Source organism: Trichechus manatus, unplaced genomic scaffold, assembly GCF_000243295.1.
Source record: "Trichechus manatus latirostris isolate Lorelei unplaced genomic scaffold, TriManLat1.0 scaffold00276, whole genome shotgun sequence".
NCBI lineage: Eukaryota > Metazoa > Chordata > Mammalia > Sirenia > Trichechidae > Trichechus > Trichechus manatus.
The window spans coordinates 1,266,143-1,285,671 of record NW_004444212.1 but is presented as its reverse complement, the minus strand read 5'-3'; the positions used below and the strand labels follow the sequence as shown (position 1 = coordinate 1,285,671).

Below are 19,529 nucleotides of genomic sequence, written 5' to 3'. Positions count from 1 at the left end.
TGATAAAATGGTAGACAGTCATACAATACTGGGAGTCATGACCTAGCCAAGTTGACAGATATTTTTGGGGAACACAATTCAATCCATGATATGGATGTTTGGCCCTGGCTCTGCCACTAATGGAGCTAGGCTACGTAACTCCAGCTGTGCTTTCTCCTTTTAAAGTTATACAATGGGTAGAATTCAAAATTAAAAAAATACGAACATATGCCTTAAGAATAATGGAATCTCATACACTTTTGATTTCAATCCTAGTTACACCAGGGAGTTTCTAAAAAGAATTTCTAGTACCCAGGCTCTCCTCCAACCACTTCATACTCTGGTGCTGGCACCTAGATTAAGCTCTCCACGGGAGTCTCATGGTGCCAGGACTACTCACTGTTAGCTCTGTTTTCAATTTTGGCTACATCAAGATTGGAGGCAAAGAGATTATATTCTAGTCTACAGGTACAAAAATTGTTAGGTGCTGTCAAGTCGGTTCTGACTCATAGCGACCACGTGTACAACAGAAGAAGATGGTGCCCAGTGCTGTGCCATCCTCACAATCATTGCTATGTTTGAGCCCATTGTTGCAAAATTACGGGTAGGGAAAAGAAGCTGGGTAACAGCCATATTTCACTGAGGGCAGTTTAGAGGAAAATCACCTGAGCAGGTGGGTCTTAGTTTCTGTAGTTAAAAAGTATTTTGCCTGTTTTCTCCACAGTCTATATTCTCAGATCTAGTCTCTAAAAATAACATAACCATCTTTATACCAGAAATGGAAAATAAAAAGGTGGGGATGTGGGAGTGTTAATGTATAGAGACCGTAGATACTCAAAAATACATTTTGTTTAGGAAACCTGGGGACAAAATGACAAGAGAGCTAGTAGTGAGAAGTTTTTCTGTCTGAAAAACATAAGGTATGTAACATGAGAAACAGATCCCTTAAGTAATGAAAAATCAGGAAAAGCTTATGTTAATATTAATCCAAAACATACTTAGTTCTCTAAAGATGGTGGTATAAACAGGAGTTTGGTCCTTAGACTCCTATCAGGCTACCCTGTTTAATGCATGTCTGTTACAAAGACCTTCCCAAAGGTCCTTGGTGTGACCACTGATGTCTGTAAATCAAGGGAGGGCTGTGGAATAGCTTTGTTCATTCGTTTTATTCATTTGTTTTTTAATAAAGGCCCTAAAATTACTATTTTAGCAAAATGTTATTTAAAATAATAAAACACAGGTAGGTCAGAGTTCCCTTTTATTTTAAAATCACTGAAATTGCATGTTCTAGGGTTAACGTAAAATAAGCATTTATATCATTGGAAAGTTTTAAAATTATAATTTTGTGCATCTTTGGCATTTAACACATGATTATTTCAATTAAATTACTTTTTTGTGTTTTCTCCTTCTTTAAGATGAAAGAGTTTAGGTCTGACTTGCCAGTCAATACATTTGGCAAAATTTTAAGAACAGTATGTGATCAAGATTTTGTAAGAGACCTGTAACATTTTTGACCTTTCAACTTAAAGGTCAGAATTAAATTTAGCTCACAGGCTTAGTTATCTTATTATCCATGATGGGTCTTTAGCAATTTTTGCATTCTCTGGTCCAAGTACAGCCAACCCATGTGTGCACTTCCCAATGCCAAGGTACCTAGAAAGAAGAAACAGGTGATAAATTAGTACCACTTCCTACATGAAGAACTTCTGTTCCTCACTGAGTATGTTGAGCCACACCATGTATACTCACTTATTGCTCACATCAGTAAGCTTGTCATGACTAACGGCAAAGAGCTGTTCCCTATGTGCCTGCTTCATCTCGTCAGAGAGTCCATACAAGAAATGGTCCATACCTGGAGTTAAGAAAGGTACATGTGAATTGCTACAGTGATGGCATACAGCAGCAAACTCTTGTGCGGACATCTTGGTTGGGATACTGACATTGTTACATGGGTACTTTATGTACATATTCCAACAAAAGAGAAATATTTACATGGTCTGTAAGTTTAAATAAAGCTTCACCTTCTCTTATTCCATCTTTACTGCATCTCAGAACCTGACTCCTCACTACTGACTGGGAATTAGAATGAATAAGGGTCACATAAAGTTGATACAGTTATAAGCCAACATGACTTTTAGAGTAATGTGGCCATTAAGGTGCCGTGTCAAAATGCTCTCCTTCAACCCGAGCTAGCAAGTTATGTTACCTTGGGTAAGTCAGTTAACCTCCCAGGCTTGGATCATTTAGGCTCTAAAACGACATGATTCAATTCTTTTAAAATGGCAAATACCAAGATATCCGTGCCTGGATGTTGGTCTAAAATAAAAACTATGTCAAGGAGCGTATTTTCAAGGTCAGTGTTTGGTTGCCAAATATGAAAGTCATAAAGGAAAAGGATAAGGAGATGGGGGAAGAACTCAAGTAGTTTATCAAAAATGACAGTGTTGCTGCTTTTGGTCCATGTGTGCAAAGAAGCAAATCTTTCTTTGCTTGGAAAAAATAACTTGGAAAACTCAGTTGTGTGAAATTCTGTCTAGTAATATAATTTATCAAGTTCATTATTTACTCAAGATACCTTTGTCTGAAGGAGCAACAGGAGCATCTACAGCTGAGAACACTGAAAGTTTTGCTTCATCAATGTCTTGCTGTGTGAATTTTCCAGATTTAGCCCAGTCAACAGCTTTCCCAAAAGAATGGAGAGTTTCTATTGAGTTTGGATCCCTAGAAAATCCAAAAGGTTAAATTTTCAAACATTTTACCAGTGGGAAAATAAATCACAATCATGTTGACTTAACAGTCCCTCATCATTTTCTGTTCATTAAGGCTCTATTTTAATGCTTCACAGTCCAAAGAGCCCACTGATAAAAATCAATTCCTAATCAGTCAAAATTCAAATGTGACCACATCAACCATTCAACACATTATCCCTCTACCTAGGGACGTGATCTATCTGTCTTAGTCACCAGATTATTTAAATGCATCTCTGTTTCCTTATGATTTCAACAGAACAAGAAGTCAGGTGGAAGGAAGAAAGCCTAGATTCCAATGAAATTAAGGGAAGGCACATGGGTTGCCATGAGTTGGTATTGACTTGATGGCACAAAAAAACACGTAAAAAAGTTAAGGTTAAATGAAAACTAAGTTTTCACTTCTACAAGACATATCCAGAATAATCTAGAAATTATGTATAGTTGGACCAATTTTTGAGATACTTCACTTTGTCTGAATGGAAACAGAGCTCCCATAGCCCGTTATTCATATTACTGTAGGATAAATATGTCTTATATAGAGACTCACAGGAGGGGTCATACCTTGTTTATATCCTTATCTAAAAGCAAAGTTCTTAACACAAATGGATTCACTAAGTATCACAGTCAAGAGCAAAGGGAGAATTGCATCAGGGTGGCAGCAAACAATTCATCCCTTTCCTTAAAGGTGTGAAAATACAATTTTCAGGAAGTAGGATCACAGAAGATTAATAATTAAATAAAAGGGTAATAGTGTTGTGGCTATGAAAACTTAACAATACCCACACACGCCTCTACAATTAAAATTAGTCCAGAAAGCTCTGAGAATGTCTTCTACGTAAATATAGTAGACATCCAACTAGGATTTACATAAGGTAAAATGTTTCATTTATATACCACTGTCCCTAAAACCTAACAACAGAAAGGATATTGCTGGCTGTGGTTAAGTGTTGAAGAATTGAAAGAAAAAAAAAAAAATGAGTGTAAACAAGTGCTCTTTTTCTAAGTCTACACCAATATATAAGATAATGACATTCTGATAATTAGCAGAGCAAATTACTAGAAGTGAAACTGGTGTACGTGCGTATAATCAGGGGAAAGCTTACCTGTAGGAGTAGAAAGTGAACACTCCATCACGGCTGAGTTTAGCACCGCCCCCGTAGGCACCGCCTTTTTCTCGAATTTCTGTATGTAAGAATTTAGCAGTCATCAAACGTGCAAGGATCTTAAGGCTGAAATTAGTGATTAAAAAATGCAAGTTAGAAAATATGACTGATAGGGAAGTATTATATATAACATAATCTAAAGTAGAGAACATTATTAAGCAAAAACAAAAAGTCAAGTTGTAAAGTAATGTACACCTTATGGTCACACTGTTCTATTTAACTAAAACAACAAGAAAACTAAGAGAAAAAGTGAAGAAGAATAATTTTCAAATCGTTTCCTTGGATTCCAGGGGCTGGGAGGTAGGAGTTGGGGGTTGGAGGAAGAGCGGTAGAGAGACAAAATAAACTTTTTCTTCAAACATTTCTGATCTGTATATGTAGCTTAATAATATACATGTACTATATGCATTTTGGAGCCCTGGTGGCACAGTGGTTAAGAGCTTGGCTGCTAACCAAAAGGTCTGCAGTTCAAATCCACCAGCTGCTTCTTGGTAACTGTACAGGGCAGTCCTACTCCATCCTATAGGGTCACTATGAGTTCGAATCGACTCAAGGGCAATGGGTTTTTATATGCATTTTAAAAATATGGTAAAGTAAAAAACAAGCAACTTTTTATTGCTAAGGCAAATAAAGGTATGATCATACATTTTATATGTCCCATATCAGAAAATGGGGAGGGGGAAGGAAATTAATGTAAATCTCTTAGATTGATTTTTATAGGTATACCTCCCCTACAGAAAGTAAATTTCTATAAATGAAGCATATTTTCTGCTGACTTCCACTATGAACGGCAGTATCTGATCCACTGGAAGAGAAAAGGGCTGACTGTAGAAAGCATCTCCATATGGCAGAAGACAGAACAGAGCCATATTCCAACACTGCTGGACAAGTAAGCGATGATTGAGTAATATTCAGCAGGAAGGATACAGGTCTGTTATGCCTGTGCTAAACACTTAGGTCCCAGATCACATGACCTGCTGACTAACCTTGTTCTAAAACAGATGAAGAGAATGAAATAGGCCAGATGAGAAATTAAATGAATGAATACAAGCATGCTCATGAAGACCATGATGGGAGAAAAAGCCATCCTATTCTCATCTGAGTCAGTTAGCAGAAACACGGAGTACCACGAGCACAAGGTTTCACTCAATGGTTTGTTTTTTATTGAAATATTAATCAGCTGGAAATTAATAGAAAGTGGGAATGTCAGCCCTTGAGGTTACATGCCTGTGAAGTTTGGTGCTTCCAGACTTGCCGACAAAGACATAATTTTTATCTATTTATGTATTTATTTTTCTTTAGAAATGTCTATTGTTACATAAAAAATACATGTTCACTGTTGAGAAATTACAAAATACAAAAAAAAAAAAAAAAAGGAAAATATTTTTTACCCCACTACCCAGAAGGTAACCACCTGTAACATTTTAGTGTTTTAAATTTACATTTTTCTACTAAATAGTAGACTTCCTTTCCCTTCTCTCATGGTTTGGATTCATGTTCCTTGGGTGCCATATATTCCTTTCTTAGTTTAATCCCTCATTTGGGTAAGGCACTTCCTCTAGTAGCTTCCTGATACAGTACACAGGAGTATACTTTTTGGGACACTGCACTTCTGCAATGATCTTCACCCTACACTCACACTTTGATGGCTTCAATAGGTACAGAACCCTAGGTTGGAAATGATTTTCCTTTAGAATTTTGAAACCATTGATTTATTTTCTTCTATCATCCAGTTTTGATATTCAGAAGCCTAATACCATTCAGATTCTGTAACTGACCATTTTTGCTCTGCAAACTTAAAAAGCGTTTCATCTATGATGCTCTGAAATTTCTCAGTGGTGTACCTGGATATAGGTGGGTCTTTTTTTTCATTCATCATGCTAGATACTCAATGAGCCTTTTCAATCTAGAAACTCATGGCCTTTAGTTCTGGCAAATTTTCTGGTACTTTTTCTTTTCTAATTTACACCTCCTCATTTTTTCCAATTCTGTCTTTCTGGAATTCTTATTATTGGTTACTGTATATCTGAATTAACTCTCCACTTCCCCTCTGCTTTTCTCCGTTTTCCTACCTTCTAGGAAAGGAAATTTTCTCAACTTTACCTTTCCAACCTGCTGTTGAAGGTTTTTAACTATCATACTTTTGATTTCTTGTCCTTTGAATGTTCCTTTTCTATACCATCTTGTTCTTGTGTCAGGGATGCATTATCTTATCTCTCCATGAATATTTTACACATATATACACATTCACATAATATACATGTTTTTGATCCCTGCAACAGAAAGTATACTGCAATACCTATTTTCTAACACTTCCCTTTTCCTTTTGGTTCATTTTGATTTTGCATCTCACCTTTAAAGCTTTACTCAAATGGCTGGCAGTCCTTGGCAATGTACTCTTATTTAAGAGGGCACTAAAATTCGATGAGAAACTGCACAAACTTAAGAATTGGTAGGTCTCATGATGGGTAATGAGGTAAGGGCACAGCCTTTTAATTAGGGGGTACCAAAAGGTCTGTCTCTGAAGGTCTTTTCTCTTGGTGTGGCCAGTTTCCCCAGAGAAGAACGGGCAAGTATAAGCCTGGCAGCCACAATTCTGGGAGCAAATCAGAGGAAGGGGCTGGGAGGGTCTCACTATTCAGGCTGTACATTTCACAGAAGGCTCCTATTTCCAGTAACACACCTAACTCCTGTCACTCAATCCTGAGCCTCTTCTCAAAGTTTCATAGATGTGGGGGAGGAGACCTAGGCTTCTAACTATTCCTTACAGCAACTTTCAAATAAGTCCTCAATTTCCATTCATCTTGTTTTCCCATCTTTTGTTTGTCTCCAATTCCTGTGCTTTTACAAGGCTTTGCAGTACAAATCGGCTTTCTTCTTTTTGTCTTCTCCCTTTGCAGTTTCTTACTGGGAGAGAGAAAGCTCTCTTACTACGTGTCTGTCTACTTTCGACCTTTAAAAAATTTTCTGCACCTCTTACTACTGCCTGTCATCTCTCTTCCCATTCTTCTTTCCTCGTGGTTTCATGCCTTTTTTACTTCTTTATTGTCATTTTAGTGGGGTTATTAGAGAATTCAAATATAAGCATGCATGCTCAATCTGCCATGTTTAACGGAAGTCTGCAGTCTTATTATAAGCAATTTTTACTTACAAGTGAAGGGAGTAAATGGGGCATGTTAAAACAACTTTGTGTTTAGGCTCATGGGTATCTGTTTTGCGTACAGGACTGCTCAGAGGGATATATATTGTTTGGAAAAATAAAATAAAAATATAAAGTTAGGCAGTTTGTTCATAAAGATTTTATTTTTTAAAGAATATTCAGTATCTGTATTGCGACTCTTCTATATACGAGCTCTTTTTGATTGGATACAGTCTAGGAACTTAGACTCTATAAATGATAAGAGCACCATCATAATGGCACAGGAGTTCAAAATTCAAATACAAAAAAAATTTCTGTAAAGCAAAACATGCCTTATTATGTTCTGATGTGTCAGATAAGCTATGCACAGATGATAGAATGCAGCATGATCAAGGGACCTCAGAGTCACTATTTTCACCTTTGCACATCATACCTGGCATGATCTGGGTCTGTGTAAGCAACGGTTCTCACACATTCACCAACATAATTCACTGGGAACGGAAGCAGAAAATGCGTCTTCATCTGACATGGTTTGAAAGTGGGGTCCTAAGGAATAAAGGGGCCTCATTCAAATTAGGCTGCATTATTATAATATAGTCCACAGATGCTAACATTTTTACATCATATCTCAATTTACTATATCCTATGAAAAGGCACTGATAATTATGTCATTCCACACAATTTTTCACTTTAAAGCTAACATGAAATATTCCAATCCTGACACGATGCTTTACAATGAAATTATTATTCTATTAGGAACATTTTATTTTACATCATTTATACCAGTAGTTATTTGGGGGATCTCATTTTTTTCATTTTTCCCCATGAATATGTTACATTGCTATAACATTGCTATACCCTATGACAAACCAAACTGAATGCCACGATTACCAAAGCTGAAAAAGGAGAAAGAGATCTCACCGCTTAAGTGAAGCTGAACTAACATTAACTCTACGTGGGAAGTTATATTAAAGGCAAACTGCAAAGTAACGAGAACGTTTGGAGTAACCAACATCTTTATGAACACTAGGAAGAGTTAATCCAAGAAGAGGGCGTTCACTCAGCTCTGTTCTAAGGACGGACGGATGGACTCAGGGTGGCAGTGAGGAAAACAGGTAATTAACTAGCAATTCTAAGGGCATGACCCAACCCCAGGAATGGCTTAGAGAGAAAAAAATTCACAATCAGAGAGCCTTTAGATACATGGTTCTGAACATACAAGCTAGGTTTATTCTGAAGTTATACTAAATTGTATTAACTTACTGTGATTAGCTTTCTTATGATTTGGGAGCCATTAACATATGTACTTCCACTAGATCCATTATATGCAGGTTTCTGAAAATAAGTATTTCCAAGATAAATGAGAAAAATCCAAAACTCACTTGAAACAGATACAGAGGAACATATGATAAAATTCACAGACCAAATAACAAGTGTTAGAGGTGACTTAAGTCCTTGTACATCACAAGGGCAAATATTATAAGTTTTTTTTTCTTCCTTTGCATCTTCTAGTCATAAAATTGCCTCCAGAACAACAGGCTACATAAATTGAACGGGTTACAGTCAGAGGAAGGCACAAAGAAACAGTAAGCCCCTTTGTACACTCTATTCCTACAACTGATTAATGAGATAGAATGGGAAGGCAGGTATATCAATCTATAAATAGAATAAGGGATATAGAAATATCAACACAGAATATATTAGAAATAACTCCTCTGAAAAATCTAGAGACTGTCAGCCTGCAGACTGTAAGAATCTACAGTAAGAAGATAAAGTACGGCTCCTCTATTGATAAAAAAAAAACAACCCAAACCAAAACCGTTGCCGATGAGTCAATTCCGACTCATAGTGACCCTATAGGACAGGGTAGAACTGCCCATAGGGTTTCCAAGAAGCAGCTGGTGGATTCAAACTGCCAACCTTTTGGTTAGCAGCCAAGCTCTTAACCACTGCACCACCAGGGCTCCTCTGTACTGATAGTTGTGTTAAAGAATTAGACTAAAACCCACTTGACAAGTTAATCAAGTTGATGAGACTTCTACTTGATATAACTATTCTAGAGAGAAAGCCATGAAATACTGAGTCATGTTGAGAATGCATTTCATCTATCTTGTGTCTCCTAAAACCTGACAAACAGCAATGAGACAGACTCCATAAGTCATTATTTTTGGCTATTCTTACAGTACTCTATCCCAAACCAAAGTGTGGATAAAAGACTGCTATAAGGCATAAGTAACAAACAGCGAGTACAGGCTCTAAGGCCAGACTAGTGTTTGAATTCACTCCTTGAGCGAGCCAATATTAGGCAAGTACTTAATCCTCCTGTACCTGTTTCTTCACCTGTACAAGGGGGCTATTAGTACTTATGCACAGAATTGAATGAATAAATGTAAAAAAATTCAGAACTATACTTGGCAAAATGGGTATCAGAAGAGGCTCTGAAACTTGCTCTTGAATCTAGAATAGCTAAAGCAAAGTGAAGTGATGAAGTAAAAGAGCTATAACAAATTATGGATAACATTGTGAAGAATGGGAACTTCAGAACACTTAATTGTGCTCATGTGGAACCTGTACAGAGACCAAGAAACAGCTGTTTGAGCAAAACAAGGGGATACTGTGTGGTTTAAAATCAGGAAAGGTATGTATCAGGGTTGTATCCTTTCACCATGCTTATTCAATCTGTATGCTGAGCATAATCCAAGAAGCTGGACTATATGAAGAAGAACGTGGCATCAGGATTGCAGGAAGACTCATTAACAATCTGCATTATGCAGAAGACACAAACTTGCTTGCTGAAAGCAGAAGACTTGAAGCACTTACTGATGAAGATCAAAGACTATAGCCATCAGTATGGATTACACCTCAACATAAAGAAAAGAAAAAACCCTTACAACTGAACCAATAAGCAACATCATGATAAACAGAGAAAAGACTGAAGTTCTCAAGGATTTCATTTTATTTGGATCCACAATCAACACCCATGGAAGAAGCAGTCAAGAAACCAAACGCTCTATCACACTGGGCAAATCTGCTGCAAAAGGCCTCTTTAAAGTGTTAAAAAGCAAAGATGTCACTTTAAGGACTAAAGAACACCTGACCCAAGCCATCGTATTTTCAATCACCTCATACGCATGCAAAAGTTGGACAACAAATAAGGAAGACCGAAGAACTGATGCCTTTGAATTATGGTGTTAGTGGAGAATATTGAATATACCATGACTGCCAGATGAATGAACAAATCTGTCTTGGAAGAAGTACCACCAGAACGTTCCTTAGAAGCAAGGATGATGTGATTTTGTCTCACACACTTTAGACATGTTATCTTGAGGGGCCAGTCCCTGGTGAAGGACATCATGCTTGGTAAAGTAGAGGGTCAGCGAAAAAGAGCAAGACCCTCAAGGAGACAGAATGATACAGGGGCTACAACAATGGGCTCAATCATAGCAATGATTATGAGGACAGAGCATGAACGGGTAGTTTCGTTCTGTTGTATTTAGGGTCACTATGAGTTGGACCCAACTCGACAGCACCTAACAACAGCAACATATCCGGCACATGCTAAGTGCTCTATTACAACTATCTATATTTTTATTATTGTTACCTCAATCACATGTGGACGGACAGTTTTTCGTTCTTTTTTACTTCGACCAAGGTTTTTAATGAACCTTTCTACTACTTTTTCTGTCTCAGACATCTGCTGAGGAGTTGCATTCACTGAACATCTGCTTAAAAAATCATATAGATACATATACATAAAACCATTACAAAAAATACTATTTCACTAATTCATTACATTTTTTATAAATAACACAAAAATAAAAGTGAATAACGTAATTTTTGTATAAAACCATACTCAAAAATGTTAAAAAAAGTCTAGTATGGAAAGAATATAGCTGTCTTACTTCTCTAGAGTGCTTTCAAGTTATCTAAAAACCTTCCACATGTTTAAGTGCATTACAGAGAACAAATAGCAGTTTAGATGCAAAGGTAGATTTTCTGACTCTCAACTCTATGCTCTTCTGAAGGGGTTGACAGAACAAAGATATCAAGATCCATCAATAATGCCTTCAGACTTATATTATGAGAACATCAAAAGCTTAAGAGAAATCAACCATTTGAAAATGTAAACTGGCTGTTAAAATAGAAAATTATCTTATTAGTCACAAATACTATCAAATAAAAGTTATATAAAATATACAGTATATTGACAGAGGGTATTTTTTTCCTTCTGTCCTAGATTCTAAATTTACCTTAGCTAAATTTATACAAAGTACCATTAAATTAGTGCTAGCTACATTCTAGGCACTATACTAACTACATTACGTATATTATTTCTTTTAACTCTTACAACAACCTGCAAAGTAGTCTTTCATGGAGAAGGAAAGAGAAGATGCAAATGGTTGTTATTCAAGATAGCTGTGTTAGGTCTGCCTGATAAGAAAGCCTGTGCACCGACCACTATGCCCCACCACCTATTACTCACAGAACCCATCTTGTAGAATCTGGCCATGATTTCCAAGAATTAATTGGGGTATGTTATAGAAGGTATATGACTCTTTATGTAGAAGTAAAAGTGGTTTAAGGAAACATTTTCTTGTTTAAGTAGTAGCCAGTACTAAATTAGTATCACTAGTAGTAAGATACTGAAAATAAACTGATGATAATTTTTTAAATTTCACTGTCCTCAAAAATCTGTGGGCCTAAGGTCCATTGTATGACTGAGCTGCTGGATGTTTTCTTCAAACCACTGTATAATTATCATTCTTATGAGAAAGTCTGTGTTTTTACTTTCGTCCTGAGCAAACCATCCTTTACTGGATTCACTGATTCCTTGTTTATATAACTTTGCTCTTGACTTTGGAAGCAATATAACATTAAATATTTGCAAAGAACCTACTTTGCAGTCTTAGGATGAAGTTAGAGTGCTTTCTCCCTCACCTCCCATAATTTTATTAAACTTAAAATATATCCTTTTTTTCTCCACAGAAAATGAATTATTAATAGAACATTTAAAGTCTAGAATCAGTTCTGTAACCAACACTGATATCAAGTTTTCTTTTTGTCTTAAAGATAAGTTCATATAATTTTATGATTATGGCTTCAAGTAAAAAAATTCTAAAAGCTACACTTAAAGAAGTAGAATGAATCATAAGGCCTTTGTTTAGACACAAATCACAAAACCTTACCTCATATTATCACAGTTTAATAAATGCTTCTTGATACGTGGGAGCTTTCTCAGGACTGGTTTAATGTCTGTCATTTCTGCAATTCTCTTCATTAACCTGACCTAAACCAAAGGAATCAAATATGTAGTGATAGATATCATTGAGCAAAGTAGAAACCACAGGCAGATCTTCGCTGTCTGAAAACTAAACATCCTTGATATCAAGGATATCACTTGAGAATGTGATGTGGCCTGATTTGGGGCTTGTGTGTGTGCAGATGTCCAGCTTAGGGGAGGGGTCGGGTTGGGAGTGGTGGTGGTAGAAAGCAAAAGGTAAATTAAAATAAAATTTTCCACATGACATTTAGGCAATTAGAAGGTTAACTTTTCTAGATGTAAATAATTCAGAGAGTATTTTAACAACCTTGGAAGATGTGAATAAACCAGAATACAAACGGAATACAAATGTTCCCTTAAAACATTCTCACCTGATCCATTCCATTAAAGGTTTCTTGTAGGTCTCCAGCAGGTGTGAGGGTTCTGCTAGCTCTAATGGCTGCATACAGATGACCAGAATCGGGAATTCCATTTGATAGCTCTTGAGCACTCATTTTAACTAATACTTTGAAGTGTTCTTCTTCTTCAAAGCATGGGCTATGGAAAAAGAAAAATATAATAAAGACCTGGAAAGATCCATCCATATTCCCTTCCCTATTATGAGAAAAAAAATATATATATATATGTTTATACCCTCTATTATAGAAAATTTATAAACTATAAATTTTCAGACTACTTAAACATCCTCAGAAATTTTACAAGAGTCCATAGAAATTATAAATAAAATTAGGTTAGAAAATCAACAACCAACAAATGAGTAAAATCTTCTACTTTTAGAATACTTCAGACTTAGATTTCTGATATATCCCAAGAATTAATATCTTCTGCAAATAATGTTACTTGTTAAATATTTCACTCCACAAATGCATCATGTCTGGTAGATTTCGATCCAGGCAGAGAGATGAAAAAAGCACACCCTAAATCATTAAAGGAAAAACAAACAAACAAACACAAAAGGAAACATTAATTATGAGGTAAATTTAAAAGAAAAAAGCAAAAGACAGTGGAGAAACAAACTTTCGAGCATAACCATGATCTAGAAATAAAATGTCACCTGCTCGTAGGTATCTAGATGTGAATCGTCAGGGAGCACATGAGGAGAAACAGTCATTCCTCCTGTTTTCAATTCAATCTGTTGAGCTTGTTCTCGATAGTTAAGAATGCCACAGCCCAGCCTATCACAGCAAAGAAAGATTTCTTACATTATCAAGGTCATCTTTACCATGACATTTTTTAAGTCATGCATTTTGAATTCCAAGTTGCTTAAATTAATTCAATAAACCACAGCCTTCACAAACCTCTCTTTCTTCTGTACAATTCAGAAGTTATAAAACACAAACACATTTTTACATAAACCCTGTATAAGACTGTTCACTGCCCCTCTCCCAGGTGGAAATCAGTTTCTCATCTGCAGGGAATTCCACCCAGAACTCTATCAGAGACTTAAGCAGCCAGGGTCTAGCTCTAAAAATAAAATATCAAAATATGCTTTTCCAGTTCCAAGGTTTTAAATATTTTATGAGCGTTCCCTACTATTTTCTTCTTCTAAAACATTCTGACACACTTTATTTGCTCAAATATCTGGTAGTTTTGGGGGTGAAGGAGATCTAAGAATAAGTCTTTGAGTTTTTAAGAAAAGCTGGTCACCTCAGCATTGATGCTTTTCGAGGAAACATTCTAACCAATGCTCCTAGTGAAAGAACTAATTTAAGTCAAGGCCACAACTGTGCAGCTTTTCAAAAACTACTACAACCATAAAAGGACAAGCAAAGAGAGCTATATTTAAATAAAAACTTTTTAAAAAAAAGAGGCAGAGAACTTTCCAAAGGTCAAAGACCTTCTTCATCTGATCACACACTCAGCCAGAAGATCCCACATTTATCTAGCTCTCTGCAATGTGCAAACACTTTTATTTCCACAATGCAAAGACTGCAACTACCTCGGGCAATAGGCCCTACACAGCTTGCTGCAATTGTTTGATCTCCCTTTATTTCCCTGCAATATAAAAAAATAAAGCTTGCAGTTAACAATTATCTCCAGTTTAGCCTGCCACTGTTGGCCACTTGAAATGGAGCAGAAGGAAAGGGTTATACAACAGTGCGTGTACTTGCCCATACATTTTCAAGTATATTCACAGACATCTACTTATAAAGAAGAGCAGTGATTACAAATTTAGCTTAGCTGAGAAGCAAACTAAGGAAACAGAGTATGCGACATGATGTTTCAAGGTTAACCCTCAGGCCGACATTTTACATTTCATCACTTAATTTTTTGATTAAAAACATTCATTTTTCAAACGCTTAAAAAAATACTTAGTCATTGAGATATATGTGTCTATAAGTATTACCTTATTCTCTAGATTCAGAAATATTTTAATGTAATATATTGTGTTGCTATTGTGTGCTGTCGAGTTGATTCCGACTCATAGCGACCCTATAGGACAGAGTAGAACTGCCCCATAGGGTTTCCAAGGAGTGGCTGGTGGATTCAAACAGCTGACCTTTTTGGTTAGCAGTCTGAGCTCCTACAGTAAGAAAATATAATTTTCATAAGAAAACAAATTCTAAGCAAATATATTATAGGCCTTACTTATACAATGTAATACTGTTTTGAAAAATAAAATGATTCACTGAAGTCATTACTATCAATGAATTACTGTCAATATAATATACATACAGAAAATGTTTATTAATAAAATACATGAAAATATGTTAAATTATATACACATTTGTGTGTCTTCGTTCCAAACAGCAGATTCTTACTTGGTCAGGACACTGCAGAAGAGAGGCACGTACAGCTTTAGCTCTTCAGGAAGTGTGTTTAAACTAGAAAACGCTCTGAAATACACCATGCCATTGGTTGGCTGGGCACAGTACTGAACAGGGATTTCTCCAGCTAAAAAAACAAAAATAACTTAATTATTTTATTATTACCAGTAGAATTTTAATCCTTTTTTTTTTAAATGTTCATTGTTGCTTTATTTACAATAGCAGATAAACAGAAATAACCGAAGTGCCCATCAATGGATGAATGGAAAGCAAACTATGGTACATATATACAATGGAATACTATGCAACCATAAAGAACAATGATGAATCCCGAAACATATTATAACATGGATGGACCTGCAGCGCATAATGCTAAGTGAAGTAAGCCAATCATTTAAGGACAAATATTATGTATGATCTCACTTTTATAAGAAGACAAGAACAGATATATATATAGAGAGACCAATGTTCATTGGTGGTTACTAGAGAGAAGGGAGGGGAAAGCACGCTTTAGATTGTAAAGATTAGTTCCTTCTGACAATGGGAAAAGTGGCACCAAACGTGGATGTAGACGGCACAGCACAACTGAAGTAAAAACGAGTGTCTGAGCACATATGGATGGGTATAGGCATTGGTATACAGGTAGGTACAGGTGTGTACCTAGGTAAGAACAGACAGAAGTATCTAAAACCAGCCAAAACCAAACCCATTGCTGTCAAGTCAGTTTCAACTCATAGTGACCCTACAGGACAGGGTAAAACTGCCACATAAGGTTTCCAAGTCTGCACTCTTTTTTTTTTAATTTTTTTAACTGTATTTTAGATGAAGGTTTAGAGCACACTAGTCTCTCATTAAACAATTAATACACATTGTTTTCTGAAACTGGTTGCCAACCCCACGACTTGTCAATACTCACCCATTCTCGACCTTGGTTTCCCCATTACCAGCTTTCCCATCCCCTCCTGCCTTCTCATCCTTGCCCCTGGGCTGGTGTGCCCATTTAGTCTCATTTTGTTTTATGGACCTGTCTAATCTTTGGCTGAAAGGTGAACCTCGGGAATGACTTCATTACTGAGCTATAAGGGTGCCCTGTGGCCATATTCTCGGGGTTTCTCCAGTCTCTGTCAGATCAGTAAATCTGGTCTTTTTTTTTGAGTTAGAATTTTGTTCTACATTTTTCTCCAGCTCTGTCCAAGGCTGTAATTTTTACAGTAGCAGTCTGCTGCATCTTTCTCCCACAGAGCAGCTGGGGGGTTCGAACTGCTGACCTTTTGGTTAGCAGTCGAGCGCTTACCCACTGCACCACAAGGGCTCCTTATAGAAGTACCTATATGTATATATAAATATGTAGGTGCAGGTACATATATTCATTGAAGACACAAACACTGATACTCCTCAGACACAACCAAACACCTTCCAAGATTGGTTTTCTGGGTTTGAAAGCTTAGGACCACAGTCTCATGGGACAATTCAGTCAACCGGCATAACATAGTTCACAGAACTCATGATCTGCATCCTAGTGAAGTGAGTAGCATCTGAGATCTTAAAAGCTTGTGAGAGGCCATCTAAGACACAACTACTGGTCTCTACTCGCCAGGAGCAAAACAGTAAGAAGGTAATCAAAAGCTCAGAGAAGAAACAAGTCTGCACGAGCCACCACCTCATCTACCCTGAGAACAGAAGAACTAGATGGTGCCTGACTACCACCACTGACTGTTTTGACCACGGTCATAACAGATGGTCCCAGACAGAATGGGAGATAAATGTGGAGCAGAACACAAATTCTTAAGGAAAAAAAAAAGCACCAAACTGGCACAGTAGAGAACAGAGGACTCCTTGAGACTATCACCCTGAGACACTCTTTAAACCTAGAACCGAGCCTAGCCGCAATCACCTTTTAGCAAAATAGCACAACGGCACACAAAATAAAGGATATTACCTGTAAGATTGGTGCTCTACTTAAAAACCGTCTGTATAAGACCAAAATCAACATTTACTCAAAAGTAAAGATGAGAAGATGGGGGGCAGTGAAACTAGAGTACTGGAAATAGAACAAACAGAACACTGTTAAAGAGAATGTTGGCACATCATGATAAACGTAACCAATGTCACTGAACAACTTGTGTGGAAACTGTCAAATGGGAACCTAACTTGCTGTGCAAACCTTCACCAAAAACAATTAAAATATTATGTAAAAAAAAAAAAAGAGAACAAGTGCTAAGGAAAAAACACCAAAGCATAACAGCATACAGTGTTCTGAAGTGTGTTGTGTTTAACAACTTTTATTTGCCTCATTAAATTCTTTTTTCCAATTTAGGCAAAGGCTATAATAAAATAGGACGTTTGTCATATGAGTGGTTCATAAAACAGGAGTGGTCGTGCTTCTGAATCCCGTTCACGTAACCTTCTGTGCATAATATGTAATACCTAGATGTTCTAGTTTTGTTCCCTAAGAAGTTACCAGCTGATGGTTCCAATCATATAAGAGAAACCGACATGGAAATCTTGTCCATATATAGTCCTTTCATTAATAGAAGCATTACTTATTCATACGCTAAATGGGTTATAAAGAAACAGCATATTATGTGTAATTAAAATAGAGAAAAAATGAAGTCAGATCCTTCCAGGCACAAATATGTTGTTGTTGAGTGCCGCTGAGTAGATTCCGACTCACAGTGACCCCATAGGACAGAGTAGAATTGCCCCATAGGGTTTCCAAGGAGTGGCTGGTAGATTCAAACCGCGAACCTTTTTGACTAGCAGTCTGAGCTCCAGGCATAAATATGTAAGTATTTAAGTTTCAGAGTAAACTAATATACTTCTAAGTGAGGATTTTCTCATATTTCCAATTAAGATAATGTTGAACGTATCTTATAATCAACTTTTAATTTTGACTTCCTTTTTTTTGGTAAATATGGTTGCAAAAACTGAGCTGCAGATGCTTTCTTTTAAACAATTCTCCCCTTAACACATACCTGTCTCTGGTATCGGCCAAGATAATTTGGCACAGTAAGGCAGCAACTCTCAGGAAGATAGCTGAGAGGTGGTGGGAGGGAAGGCGTCCTCTTGTTCCCCACCCCCACCACACCCTTTTTTATCTTTTTATTTTCAGTTTGAGATATGTCAAAATATAAAGTCTTGTAAGGTCTGAAAATAATTCATCTACAAAATAAGGCAGTTCTATGACATAAAAACATCAGTTCTTTGTCAAAGGTTATATTCATCTTCATCTGCTATTACACTCAGCATCTTTAAAGATCGGTTTTTCCTTCAGAGCGACACCAGTTTGTGGCTCTTTGGCTGTCTAGGTGTGGTTCCCAGCCTACATGTACAACACTGTCACACAAGAGCACCACTGCTGTTTCACATGCCTAAACATGCTACGCTAGTCCTAGTGTGCTCTGCACATCTCAGATCTTGGACAGGCAATAATGGAACTCCTCGTCACAGTCACTTTTGCTTTTGCCACAGGTCTCGTAGCACCTGTTGTGTTGGTTGCAGCACTTGGTCAGGGAAGGGATGCCCGTGTTAATGTGAAACAGCGGAGAGCCTCATCCATTTGGCAGAGACGGTTTGCAACCATAACATGGGTGCAGACCCGTCAATGCACTTATATTGGCAGAGCCCACCCTCATCTTCCGGGAGGTCCATGGAGGCGTTCAGGTACGTGTCTATCTTGTGAACGCCATTTCGGATGGTCTTAAAGGTGGCCCTCCAGTCGGTGGTCTGGGCCTGCTCCTGGCACCTGAGAGCGGCAGCTAGGAAGAGGGCCAGTGGGTGAGCGTGGACCATGGCTGCAGGAGGGGGCCATCCACTCAGTGTTGGGGCTCGTCCGGCCGGGCGGAGGCCGCAGGGCACCCTACACCCATGCCTCCCTTCCAGATGGCTGGGCCGCCCTTGCTGCCACCGCTGCCTTCACAGTGCTTCTGTGAGGAGGTGGCGTCGTCGCAGAGAACATTTCAATCCTTCTTAAAATTTTAAAATAATGCTACTGCTTCACAAGGGATGGGGTTTAAAATTTATATTAAAAAAAGGCATGCTATTCATTTGCTATATGCAAATTGTACTTTTATATGAATTTTACACTGTTATAATAAAAAACTAAGTGTTAAATACTAAAGTAATCCCCATTTTATAAAGAATTAGATAATTATTCAAGTATTCCAGCTGGTCCTTACCTACCTGTATCCACTCTTACTCACCTTTACACAACTCCTTCTCTTTGTCAGAGTGGACTACTGATGAGGTCATCCTTACAACAGTTTCATCCATCCTAAATGGCACTGCGCTTCTCTAACAAGTCCTACCCACGCTTTTTTTTTTTTTTCTTTTTTTATTGTAATTCAGGTGAAGGCTTACATAACAAATAGTTTCTCATGAAACAGAAGTACACATGTTGTTTTATGACATCGGTTAACAACCCCACAACATATCAACCCTCTAACTTCT

The 19,529-nt window shown here is 37.3% G+C and overlaps 1 protein-coding gene and 1 pseudogene across 3 annotated transcripts in view; both read right to left on the bottom strand.

Annotated features, from left to right (window-relative positions):
• Nucleotides 1-1,338: 1,338 nt before the first annotated feature.
• The window catches only part of PITRM1 (pitrilysin metallopeptidase 1), a 56,956-nt gene continuing 38,765 nt past the window's right edge, over nucleotides 1,339-19,529 (bottom strand). For 2 of the 3 annotated variants that reach the window (XM_012559590.2, XM_023725012.1), the window contains 12 exons: nucleotides 15,075-15,207; nucleotides 13,367-13,487; nucleotides 13,153-13,229; nucleotides 12,684-12,849; nucleotides 12,218-12,318; nucleotides 10,633-10,753; nucleotides 8,295-8,366; nucleotides 7,465-7,577; nucleotides 3,833-3,958; nucleotides 2,555-2,700; nucleotides 1,729-1,831; nucleotides 1,339-1,632 (listed from right to left, as the gene is read on the bottom strand). In XM_012559590.2, coding sequence (XP_012415044.1) covers nucleotides 1,539-1,632; nucleotides 1,729-1,831; nucleotides 2,555-2,700; nucleotides 3,833-3,958; nucleotides 7,465-7,577; nucleotides 8,295-8,366; nucleotides 10,633-10,753; nucleotides 12,218-12,318; nucleotides 12,684-12,849; nucleotides 13,153-13,229; nucleotides 13,367-13,487; nucleotides 15,075-15,207 — 1,373 coding nt within the window. In that variant the 3' untranslated portion in view covers nucleotides 1,339-1,538. Of the gene's footprint in view, nucleotides 1,633-1,728; nucleotides 1,832-2,554; nucleotides 2,701-3,832; nucleotides 3,959-7,464; nucleotides 7,578-8,294; nucleotides 8,367-10,632; nucleotides 10,754-12,217; nucleotides 12,319-12,683; nucleotides 12,850-13,152; nucleotides 13,230-13,366; nucleotides 13,488-15,074; nucleotides 15,208-19,529 lie in introns of those variants that run through there. The other variant, XM_023725013.1, reaches the window with a different exon arrangement.
• LOC105756941 (group XIIA secretory phospholipase A2 pseudogene) lies at nucleotides 18,332-18,872 on the bottom strand (annotated as a pseudogene).